General features: G+C 44.2%; 1 protein-coding gene across 4 annotated transcripts in view; it reads left to right on the plus strand.

Moving 5' to 3' along the window:
- Positions 1-1,081: 1,081 nt before the first annotated feature.
- Positions 1,082-12,943, plus strand: part of LOC108928237 (formin-like protein 1) — a 44,257-nt gene continuing 32,395 nt past the window's right edge. For all 4 annotated transcript variants that reach the window (XM_018742088.2, XM_018742089.2, XM_018742090.2 and 1 more), the window contains exon 1: positions 1,082-2,018. In XM_018742088.2, coding sequence (XP_018597604.2) covers positions 1,860-2,018 — 159 coding nt within the window. In that variant the 5' untranslated portion in view covers positions 1,082-1,859. The remainder of the gene's footprint in view (positions 2,019-12,943) is intronic.

Raw genomic sequence — 12,943 nt, forward strand, 5'->3', positions numbered from 1 at the left:
ACTTTATTAAAAACGGCTGTGAGGGATTTTACATTTATTTATTTAGCACTTTTCTCCAAAGCCACTTCCAATGAACTCTATGTGGGGTTATCAGCCCACACCTTATTCACCGTGGTGACTGACACTGTTAGGACACTACTTACAATGGGTCACTCATCCATCCATCAGAGGAACACACTCCCTCTCTCTGTCACTCGCACACTAGGGTGGAACCTGAACACCATGTCTTTGGAGTGTGGGATGAAACCAGAGCACCAAAAAGAAACCCACGCAGACACGGGGAGAACATGCATCCAAACATCGTGCATACATACACTTGTGCAATTTTAATTTCAGTTCACTGAAATAGGGACTAAGCAACTACCACAGAAGGCTCGAGTGTCAGATATTTCCACATTTCTCGACCATGAACTAAATTAAAGCTTTTTCTTTTCCATAAATATCAAATATATGAACATAATACAACAGAACAACCAACAAACGCCAACTGCTTGTCTCAAGTGGGGTCGCAGCGACTCGGAGCCTTACCCAGCAACACAGGGGGCATGGCTGGAGGGGGAGGGGACACACTCTGGATGGGACGCCAGTCCATCACTAGGCACCCCAAGCAGGGCTCCAACCCCCACTCACCACACAGCGGGCACCAGCCAAACCCACTACACCCCCCTTACTTTACATCAGTACAACTCTATTTAAATTCATGCAGCGCATTTAAAACTAATCTGTCAAACAGCATCCGTTGTTCTATATTTGGATTTGACATTTTCATAGTGTTCTGACCGTTTAACTTCCACTTTCTATTACTGAGCCTTATTCCTATGCAGCTGCACCCTCACAACATTCCAAGTCTGCCCTTGACATTATAAACAAGTTACATTTTAATACGGTGAACTGAGGGATTGAGTCGCATTGAAGGGGGTTCTTCTGTTTTCCTACTTTGGTCTCCTACTGGTCTTCGGTCTTCTACTCAGACCCATGCTGAGGCAGGAGGGCACTAAGACCCAGCAGCCACCTGCTCACCTAGAGCGGCTCGTCCCCCGTACGATGTGCATGTGCTACTGCTGCTGCTGCTGCTGTTACTTACACACAGTCTGGTCCTGGCGGTTGGATGTGCTTCCCTGCCTCTTCTCTGCGGCCTCCCAATTCCCGCCTCCGCCACATTCGGCATGACCGCCCAGGGGCCGGGTGACCCCGGGCCGATTCGAGGACCCTCACCTGGAGACATCGGCTGCTCTTCCGGACCTCCCGAGGGCCCGGGCTGCCCCCAGCGGCCTCTCGGGGGCCTACTGGTGCTCCGTGTCTGAGCCTTCTCTCTCACACAGGAAGTTGGCCCTTTTTTCCCTCCTCTTCTCTGGCGCGGTTTCACGCCACTGCAGTGACTGTGTCACTCTCGAACCCCTCTCCATGCTCTCCTCCTCCCTCAGGGGACTTCCTCTCTCTGACAAGCCTCAAGCGGCTCAACGCATGAAGGTGTGACAGGTTGGGCTCGTGGTTTTTTCTTCTGATCTGTTTTGGAATTTTTTTGGCCACCGTTGCTTAGGAGGGGACTCATGACGGCACAGCGATCATTTTGAGGATGCCCGCTGGTTTTGGACTACTCTCTCTGGCTCTAGGAGACTGTCTGGGGTCAACTGTGGTTGGCACCTCTATCCACATGTCACAGAAGCACTCGTGAAGTCCTCAAGTGACTTCCTGTTCTTTGCTGCTCCTGTTTTCTTTCTTTGTCTCCCTTCCCGTCACTTCTCTAGCCAGCGTCCGATTTGCTCGGCTGGGATTTGACACGAGGGTTTTCGGAGGAGCGTTCCATTGCTGAAGAGAGGGAAGGTCACCCACGAAAGTGTTTCAGGAAGAGATCAGTCATGGGGAACGCTGCTGGGAGCATGGAACTGCCCCTGGGCCGGGAAGCCAAGAGCGTGGGGACCACCCTGGCCCCGGTGGCTCCCCGCAAGCAATCGGCAAACCCCAAACTGCCCATGCCTGGAGAGGAGGAGCTGGAGGAGCGTTTCAATGCGGTGCTGGTGAGTGCTTGGCTCAGTGGAGCAAGATACGTAAATTGCCACGTGTGTGTGTGTGTGTGTGTTGTGTGTGTGTGAGACACTGACTCGATGAGTAGAAGTTTCAGTCCTTCTCATTGAGCTCTTTCATTACGGTCCAGCCAATGCAGCCCAGTGAATCACTTTGTTCATCATAAATGCACACACACAAAGCAAACCGTCACACTGACCTTCTTATGTAAAGATGAAAGTTCCTGGTTTTGAAAAAACGGCGATTCCTGCTTTTGTCACTGGCAACTGTCGCAACATCAGAAAATATAGCAACCATGGGGAAGTCGGGTTAAATTTCTCCGCGGAGAAGCACCCGCAGAGCGACTTTGTGCTGGACTAACTATGCAAAACACAACAAATTTGTTTACACTCAGGAGAAGGTGCCCGTTGCATCAAAACCTGTAGACGGCAGGGTGGGGTTGTAAAAGTGAAACTGTGACTTCAGAAGAGTGAAATAACATAGCAATAATTATTATTTTGATGAGTCATTTCAATATATTTCGTTTAAATGTGTATTTCTCTAAGGGGGGGGGGGCGCAGTGGCGCAGTGGGTTGGACCACAGTCCTGCTCTCCGGTGGGTCTGGGGTTCGAGTCCCACTTGCGATGGACTGGCGTCCTGTCCTGGGTGTGTCCCCTCCCCCTCTGGCCCTACGCCTTGTGTTGCCGGGTAGGCTCCGGTTCCCCGCGACCCCGTATGGGACAAGCGGTTCTGAAAGTGTGTGTGTGTGTATTTTTCTATTGTATTTGCATTAATGATATGTCGAAAACCTTGGACATTTCTCATTGGTGGTTTCTAACATAATTTGGATATAAAACACTTTTCTACTGCCTCCTTTTTTTCATCCCAGTTCAGCAGAAATTTGAAATGACAATTATGATGAAGACGCTTTTGCATCCAATATAAAGACATTTCTCAGTCATTTGTTGCTGCGCAAGTACTTTTGGTCTGATTCATATATTTTTGTTACTTGAACATTATGTATAGTTATTGCAGGGAATTATAACTTATCAGGGACATACGAAGAAACACTGGGGTGGAGTTGGTTGCCGTTGTCACCGAGTTCATCCACATTGTTTCCTAGTGTGTTGCAGTTGGTCTTTCACTGTTGCATGAAACAAACTGAGATGTTTGAAGTCCTGTGTTGGACCAAGTGGCGCTTCCTCTCTGATTTTACATTCAGAGCCGTGGGGATGTTCATCTGCGGCCGCTACTCATACTTTTCTTTCCTAGCGCCAATTTTTCTTTGGGGAAGGATTGAATGGCGGCAGCAGCACCCTGTGTACTTCCACTGAGTAAATCCCTGACTCATGGTGCAAGAATTATCCCTAACAGTCAAGTTGTACTCATGTTAACACACACACATTTGAATAAGCACAAACCCTTTTTCAGCTTTAAAAAGAAGCCATTAATATAGTTTGCATAAAGCTGAGGCTTCTGAAAGTTTTTCCCATTTATGTAAAGACCGTCTCCGAGTTACAATGGTCTGACTTCCGATTTTCCGAATTTATGATGGTGCGATAGCAATACGCATTCAGTAGAAACCGTACCTCGAATTTTGAATTTTGATTTTTTTCCCAGGCAAGCGATATGTGGTGAGATACTCTCTCATGATGCTGGGCAGCGGCAGCGATCCGCATCTCCCAGTCTGCCACGCGGTCTCTATACAGATACCTCCCCGTATCTATGTTGCGTTTTGTGCATCCATCATGTCTGGTAACGCCCATCTCTCTCTCCTGCTACTGGTGGAAAGAAGAAGAGGAGGGAAATTACTGTTAAGGAGAAACTCAAGATAATTGCCCAGCATGAAGTCGACAAGCCCTTAATGGCAATCGCACGTCTGATAGGCTATGATGTTCCGTAGGTTATGTGTATTAAAAGCACTTTCGACTTGCAATTGGTTTATTGGAATGTAATGTAATGTGGGTTGGGGACCATCTATATTCATGAATCAAACCTACTTTCATTTACATTTACATTTATTTATTTAGCAGACACTTTTTTTCAAAGCGACTTCCAATGAACTCTATGTAGTGTTACCAGCCCACACACCTTATTCACCGTGGTGACTTACACTGCTAGATACACTACTTACACTGGGTCACTCATCCGTACATCAGTGGAACACACTCTCTCTGTGTGAACCTGAACAGCATGTCTTTGGAGTGCGGGAGGAAACCAGAGCACCCGAAGACTTCCACTGCTAGATACACTACTTACAATGGGACACTCATGCATACATCAGTGGAGCACACTCTCTCTGTCACTACTTGTATTATAATGTAATATCAGTCTGCACTGAATTTCCGCAAAAAAGTGCTTTTTATTTTTAGAACAGCATGAAAATGACACACTTGCATATCCCTTGAGTGAATGGAGCACATTATTCAAGTTTACTGTCACGCTGTTGCTGCTGCAAGAAGTTGCTGTAGTTTTCTTCTTTATACATGTTTGCCATGATGGATGTGTTATAAACCTAGAATGTATTCAGGTGGTTTGATTTTTTTTAAAAGAAGCAACGAAATAACATGTGATTGAATAATTTGTGATTGTTCAGTAACTGCTGTAATTAAGATCATATTGTTTTAGAGACCATATCTCATGACTTGCGGAAAATTGCAGTTACTGAGGCTGGGTGATTGTTCTGGGGGAGGTCCGAAGGCATGTCAGTCAAAGAGTACAGTTTGTGGAGGGAGGGATACATTCCCGAAGAATGGAGTTGGGGATGGGGTTATGGGGCAGGCAGCAGCTGGGCAACAGGTGGGTACAGCAAGGCTGAAGATTGATGGGGTCAGTAAGTGATATTCTGGCAATTAGGGATGTAAGCCACTTCCTCTACATTCCACTCTGAAAATAATTCTAGCAATCAAACGGAACGGTGCCTACCGCAATGTCAGGCTTAAGAGAGATAGCTGACTAATAAGCGCCTATTAAATTTTATGATGTCTCAGTTAAAAGAATCAATGCATTTAATTTCGCTTTCTTTTGATTTGCTCATTCCTATGTGTGTCTGCTGCTGTGACTTGAAATATGGCTCGGAGAACCTCTATCTCTATGTGAAGACAAGTTCTGGTTCGCATAAATTTCTATTACGAATTTAAATTTCAACAAACTTCCTGAGATGGACTCTTCCTGTAACTCCCTTTTATTTCTCCATGTATTTAAAATATGAGTGAATCTTTTTTATAATGGAATGAAAATATCTGCTCAATCACATTGTTTCGCTCTGGGCACTCCTTGCTTTGTCTGTTCATTAGTTAGAAATTTCATTAATGAACTAAATAAATTTATTAAAATATATTAAAATATTACAATACACATCCATAAATGTCTATGAACGCTATGAGATGTTACAAGCTCTCTTGGGGAATACTAAGTGTGTCTCTAAACCAGGGTGGGTGATGCAATATTCTGCAGATCAGAGTGTAACTGTAAGACCATTTCCAAAAATTGTCAAAAAATAAAAGATTGCTTCTCTCAAGCAATAATCTAGCAAGTCCCATTGCACTGAACAGAGGTGCTTGTTCTGGGAAATGATTTTTTAGAGAGATCAGAGAAATTGTTCATGCTGTTTCAGCTATGAATCTTCCATGAATTATGAAGTAATTGCTGAATGGCTGAATATACTCTTTAGATAGATAGATAGATAGATAGATAGATAGATAGATAGATTCTCTGATTTGTACGTCACTTTGGAGAAATTTGCTAAATGAATAAATGTAAATACATACATAAATACATACATCATATTCAAAGGACAGCAATGATAACCTCATCACCCTAGTATTGCTCTTATGTAAGATTTGCATTGACTGTCACAACAAGGTGCACACACTGTAGATTTACCTGCTGGGTGTATTTCACACCTGTAAGGTAGCCAAGCACAGAATCTTATCCCAAGCATAGGTTGGATAACCCATTCTGATACTAACGTGTGGTGAGAATCGGATGCTGAATACAGTGATCCTCACTGCACCATCCCTTATTCCCTGTATAAATCTATGAATGAAAGAATGAATCAGTCTTGACAGCTTATTATCATTATTACTATTTAAATCAAAAATGACCTATAGCTGTCTTTAAAGCACATTATTTCAAATGCAATGTTTAGTAGAATAGCTATTTTTTCACCTTAACTTGTATTATTATTGGAAAGATTTGCACACTGTTTTTACTTTTTTCTAGTTTTTTAATGACTCATTATGACTTATGCAACTATTCTGAAACACAAATGAATACTGGTATAAATATGGGTATAACGGTCTAATAAGCATAGCACAGCACAAAGAAAACTGGAAACAATGACAACAGCTGTATAAAATATCTTGCAATTTCCTCTGTATTGTTTCAAGCTAAACTGTATCTATATCAGCTAAGATGACACTGTCTGCTAGAGGAAAAAAAAAGATTTAATGTAAGCTAGCTGGGTAAAAAAGATTAACTGAAACATCTGCGTTAATAGAGTACTTTCAATTTGACCATCTTAATGTTTTCATGTCCTTTGTTGCTTTGGTCTTTTTTATGACTGTAGTATTGGAGGTACAAGTAGGTAAAGCTATTTGCCTGGGTACATGCATTATTAATTGATTGTTTGAAAATCAGAAGCAGTGAGGAGTGTGCAAGCAGAGACCCTAAGCTGCTCCACTGAACTGGAGAAAAGGCTGATCCATACTGTGGACAAACACTCAATGATGCTCTTGTTAATTAGGCTTCAAAATCACTGCAGTGGACTATTTACTATAAACCCAGTTCCACTTCCCCCAGCATCACAACTGTCCTTTGCCAATTGAGGTCACTGGAGCATTTTAGGTGCATATGTGTGTGTGTGTGTGTGTGTGTGTGTGTGTGTGTGTGTGTGTGTGTGTGTGTGTGTGTGTGTGCACGCATTTTGTGGTCAGCCTTGGTGGGTGGTAACTTTGTGTGTAGCTTCTACCATAGCAGAACCTCGATAGCTCACTTCACTGCCGTCCCACCATGGAGCTCACACCCACATCACATGTTACAGGTGTAGTCTACTAAAAAATCAGCCAACACTGGCCATGCGGTTGCTATACAGATATCCCCCTGTATCTACGTTATGTTTTGTGCATCCATCATTTGTGCGAAACTCTCATCTGTCTCTCCTGCTACTGGTGGGAAGAAGAAAAGGAGGGAAATTACTCTTGAGGAGAAACTCAAGATAGTTGCCCAGCAAGAAGGCATCAAGCCCATAATGGCCATCGCACATCTGCTAGGCTGTGATGTTCGGTAGGTTACGTGTATTAAATGCATTTTTGACTTAAGACGTTTTTCGTGGAACGTAACCCCATCGTACGTCGGAGACCACCTGTACTGACTACGACCATGGGTTATACCATTTAACTCCTTTAAGAACAGCAGCGTGAGCTGCTGCTACTGGGCTCATTGGCTGCAGGTTTGAATCCCACCTTCTTCTCTAATACCCATGAGCAAAGTACTTATTCAAGTGCTCCAGCAGAAAAAAAAACCCAACTGTATATATTAAAGTTTCTTCCTACTCTGAAAAGAGTGACCAAAACTTCTTTTATGTGTCACTTTTCACCAGTACCGTACTCCTGAGTAAGGTTTTCACCCAACCGTGAAACTTCGTAAAAATTTCAAAGTTGCTTAGAACCCAACCCTAACGTTGTAAGTAACCTCAGAAAAGAGGTGTCACCTAAACATTCGAAATAACTATGGCTTTTTATTTTGTTAGTGCAGAATATCCTCCCATTTCTGTATTAATTTCTCACCATGGTGAATTACTTCCAGTTGCAAACTCAAATGTGGAAACAGCCCCAGCAGGTGGAGGTCACATCAACAATGGATGTGAGAGAAACCTTTCGCCCTAATACCTACATTTTGGAACCTCGTGTGTCTACATGCAGAATGCACCACTTTTATGCAGTAAATTGACTTATTCGGTGTTTAGTCTATTACTTCACAATTGAATATGTGGTACGTCAGTAAGTTTTAAGACTGGCTGCCATGTGATACTGTTCAGCTCTTATTACACGTGGCTTGTGACCATTGCAGCATCACACAGCACCAAGTCTTAGGATAGGAAGATAGGATAAGACTTTATTAATCCCTGGAGGGCAATTCATAATTTATTGACGGTACCACACGTGTTCCTTTAAAAATGAAATCATATGTTAAGATTATTACCTACACAGCAATGGTCCGGCTTCATGACTAGGGTGTACCTTTCTCTGCGTTCCGCTCTGTGCTTCCGGGATAAGATTCAGACAACCACGACCCTGATTTGCACAAGTGGTTAAGAACAGTGAATGAGTGAGACTACTACATGGTGTCAGGTGACTTAAATCTATATGTTGTAATACTTCGCAAAAGACATATAAAACATGCTGGAATGTTAAATTCTCAAATGAACATCTAACAAATAAAATTAAACCAATGTTAAAGTATGCAACTCTAAGATACAAATGACACACACACTGTCTGAACCGCTTGTCCCATACGGGGCCGCAGGGAGCCGGAGCCTAACCCGGCAACACAGGGCATTAAGCTGGAGAGGGAGGGGACACACCCAGGACGGGACGCCAGTCCATCGCAAGGCTCTCCAAGCAGGACTTGAACCCCAGACCACCTGGAGAGCAGGACTCCGTCCAACCTGCTGCACCACCACGCCCCCCTAGAGCCAAATGAGATGAATTCAATAAATTTCAGTTGTAATTCACTTTGTCTCCACATAAGCTTAAAGTGTTAACCTTCTCTGAGCAATTTCCATTCCCTTTGAGTACACTTACTGTAGCAGTTGAACATTTTCCAGTACAGTCCTCTAAAACAGGATAAGTACTTAACTATGCAGGTAAAATGTAGCAGACAGAGTTTGTCATGAGAAATACCATAGGCCTCAGAGGTTTGGAATAATGCAAGATTTAAAATGATATAGGTTAAACGGCGGTGCAGTGGCACAGTAGGCTTGGCTGGGTCCTGCTCTCTGGTGGGTCTGGGGTTTGAGTCATGCTTGGGGTGGTGCCTTGCAATGGACTGGTGTCCCATCCTGGGTGTGTCCCCTCCCTGTCCAGCCTTACACCCTGTGTTGCCGGGTTAGGCTCTGATTTGCCACAACGCAGTTTGGGACAAGGAGCTGTAGCCAATGTGTGCATGTGTATATTAAATAGCTAAATAATATCATAATTATGTAGATAATTTTACTGTGTCGCTGTGAGAAAGTTATTACAGTAGGTTTTACGCCGAGCACTGAGTGTTGTGTTTATTTCATGGGAATGTAAGTAAATGTGGATTCTGCTAACAACTGGATGCCAGCTGTCAAAGAAAGGCTTTGGCCGGAGTCGTTTACATGGAGATACCAAAGGAGACGCAACCTGCCGCACCCTGGCCGATCCGCTATGTGGCGAATGTGCACTTGTCACGACTGATATATCTGCACCTGCAGTCCTGTGTGAAAGACAACACTAAACTCTTTCAGAGAGCCATACTTTTTCACTTTTTTATTAGGTGGTCAGGGGGCACAGCGGCGCAGCGGGTTTGGCCAGGTCCTGCTCTCTGGCAGGTCTGGGGTTCGAGTCCCGCTTGGGGTGCACTGCGATGGACTTGCATCCCGTCCTGGGTGTGTCCCCTCCCCCCCTCAACCTTGCACCCTCTGTTGTCGGGTTAGGCTCCGGGTCGCCGCAACCCCATTCGGGACGAAGCAGTTTCTGACAGTGCATCCGTGCGCGTGTGTATGAGGTGGTCATCGTGAGGGGAATAGTAGTGGATGGTGACAGGGTAAAGAAATCCATAGTTAACAGAAACTACATGCCTGTGTGTGTGTGTGTTAGTACACTCTGTTTGTGCTGACCTTCAGCACAGCTATCACAGAGACCTCCCTTTCACACATCCCACATGATGTCTTCCCAGGGAGAAGTAGGTTTCTGGCAGTTCCCCTTTCTGAACTTCCGGATCGTGTCCTTGGTGTCATGTGATCACCAGCAGAAACCAGACTGACAAGACAGCCCTCACTCAAAGTCCTCTCTTTGTTTCCGGAAAGAGTTTGTCTTGTTTCTAAAATAGGGGAAAGACATCAGGTTTTTTTCTGTTTTTCTGAGCTCACCAAACATGATAGAATGGTGAATTGTGAGTAAAGCACAGAAAATTCAAAGTCATACATTCATTTTTTTAGCAGACACTTTTCTCCAAAGTGACTTCCAATGAACTCTATGTAGTGTTATGAGCCCACACTGGGTCATTCATCCATACATCAATGGAACACACTCTCTCTGTCACTCACACACTACTGGGGAACCTGAACAGCATGTCTTTGGGAGGGAACCCAAACAGAAAACATGCAAACTCCACAGAGACTGAGTGGGGATTGAACCCATGTCCTCTTCCACCACCCAGGCACTATGAGACAGCAGCACTACTCACTGTGCCACCCCTTAGCTACAGATCCTCACTCACTCACTCACTCACTCACTCACTCACTCACTCACTCACTCACTCACTCACTCACTCACTCACTCACTCACTCACTCACTCACTCACTCACTCACGGTGGGTTACTATCCATTGGAAGGTGAAAAGTGAAAATAATCTTATACTTTGTTGGAATGCACTTTTTCACAGTTACTTAATTTACTCTTTATTACATCATTATTATTTACTTTTTATTACTCTTTACATAGCTTTTGTTATTCAGTATGTGGTATTAATTTGTCTTTTATTTTTACGCTGTCATATTTTAGTTGTATAGCTTCCCTTTCCTTTGTATGCCATGAAAATTTGAGGAACACCAAGCTCCTCTGTTTTGGAGGTCTTGAATGGTCTGTTTTATTGCTTTAAATAGAGGAGGAGGGTGTATAAGTACAGTGAAGAGACTGCGGCCGGATGCTCATCTGCAATGGGGTAAAATCTGCAGAGACTGCAGAACTGAAATAAATCAAACTTCTGAGCTTATTTGTGCCTCATTACTGAAACCCCAAAGAACTTGAAATTGCCTGAAAAGATTAATTCCAACATCTTTTTTCAAAAAAATCCAGCTTTCCCTTTTGCTCCCGTCTTAAGTGATGACAATTGCTTATTTGTAGATGTGAATAAAAACATGAAGAAAAGTCCATTTACACAGAAGTTCAAGTCCTAGAATATCAATGAAATTCATGGGAAAAGGACCACATGTATCTGTTCAGATGAAATGAGGCACAGTGGCATTTCAAAGAAATCTCCAGGGCTTTCAACTCCCTCATTTTGCCTACCTCCTCGGCTAAGAGTCTGGGAGTGACGATTGACTCAGGTCTATCTTTCTCTCAGCACATCGAAGCCAGAACCCAGACCTGCAGATACATCCTGTATAACATCCACAGGATCCGTCCTTACCTCACAACAGACTCTGCCCAACTACTTGTCCAGGCCATGGTGACATCCTGCAACTCTGTCCTGTCTGACCTTCCCACTACTGCCATCAAACCTCTGCCGCTGATACGGAACGCTGCTGCATGAGTTGTGTTTGACTTGCCAAAGTGTTCCCATGTATCTCCTCTACTCATGTCTCTGCACTGGCTTCCTATAGCTGCCCAGATCAAATTCAAGACCCTGGTTATTGCCTACAAATGCATCAGTTGAACTGCTCCCAGCTATTTGTATTTTCAAGACTTGATCAACCGCTATACCCCAACCAGACCTCTTCGCTCATCTACTTCTGCTCGCTTGGTGGTCCTGCGCACGAAAAGTAAAGTGCAGAGGTTCTCGGTTCTGGCTCCGTTGTGGTGGAATGACCTCCCCCTCTCACACACACACACACACATTTTCAGAACCGCTTGTCCCATACGGGGTCACGGGGAACCGGAGCCTACCCGGGAACACAGGGGCGTAAGGCCAGAGAGGGAGGGAACACACCCAGGACAGGACGCCAGTCTGTCGCAAGGCACCCCAAGCGGGACTCGAACCCCAGACCCACCAGACTGCAGGACTGTGGTCCAACCCACTGCGCCACCGCACCCCCCCCCTCTCACTCAGAACTGCTGAACTCTGTCTTCATTCAACAAGTGTCTGAGAACTTACCTTTTCCGGATTCACTTCCCTCATGATCTCTCAAGCTCAAATATGGTGTAAATGTTCACGCACCGAACTTTATGATCATGCCCAGATAACCCTTTACACAGCCTCTACTCCTGTATTGTATGTAAATGTTTGTTTGTGTACTTTGAAAAAAAATTGTAGGAAGGTGATGAGGATTAGTCTATCCAGAGTTTTGTGCACCTACTCGTGCAATGAACATCAGTGGATGAAGTGCAAAGAAACAAACTAAGTTTACTTAAGAATCACATGACTGCAGCTATGTCTCTCTTTCTCCTAACTTAATCCACTAATTGTATTTTTTGAGATGTATGTCGCTTTGGACAAAAGCATCTCCTAAATGAATAAATGTGATTGTAAATAATGTAAATGTAATGCTTTATAAATAAGGTGCAATACATCTTGTGATGCGACAAGTGTTCAGTTGCAGTCAGTGTCAGCTGGTTGTCACCAGTTCTGTAGTGTTGCAGTCATTGTCCCATGATGATTGGTGGGTGTGGATATTGTTCTCTGCGGAGCATGCGATGCGGGAGTGTGCCTGAATAAGAGCATGATCACAGCTTGTTTCATCTTCTCTGAATCTGCTGCACTAACCTTGCCACAATGTCAAACTCAGGCTGACAGAGTGTAACTGGGTAACTGTCAGGTATATCAAAAAGAATTGCCACCAAGCTATCTGCACTGGATCACCTTTAAGATAGTTCTTAATTAATATTCAATCTATTACTGCCAAGTCTTACAGATCCCATTGGGGTCTTCACACTGAGCACTCATCCACTAGTGGGAGTGTCTAGTTGTGGGGTAAGTGGCGCTGCTGTCTCACAGCACTGGGATGGTGTGAGAGGACATGGGTTCAATCCC

Source organism: Scleropages formosus, chromosome 25 (genome assembly GCF_900964775.1).
Source record: "Scleropages formosus chromosome 25, fSclFor1.1, whole genome shotgun sequence".
NCBI classification, from domain to species: Eukaryota; Metazoa; Chordata; class Actinopteri; order Osteoglossiformes; family Osteoglossidae; genus Scleropages; species Scleropages formosus.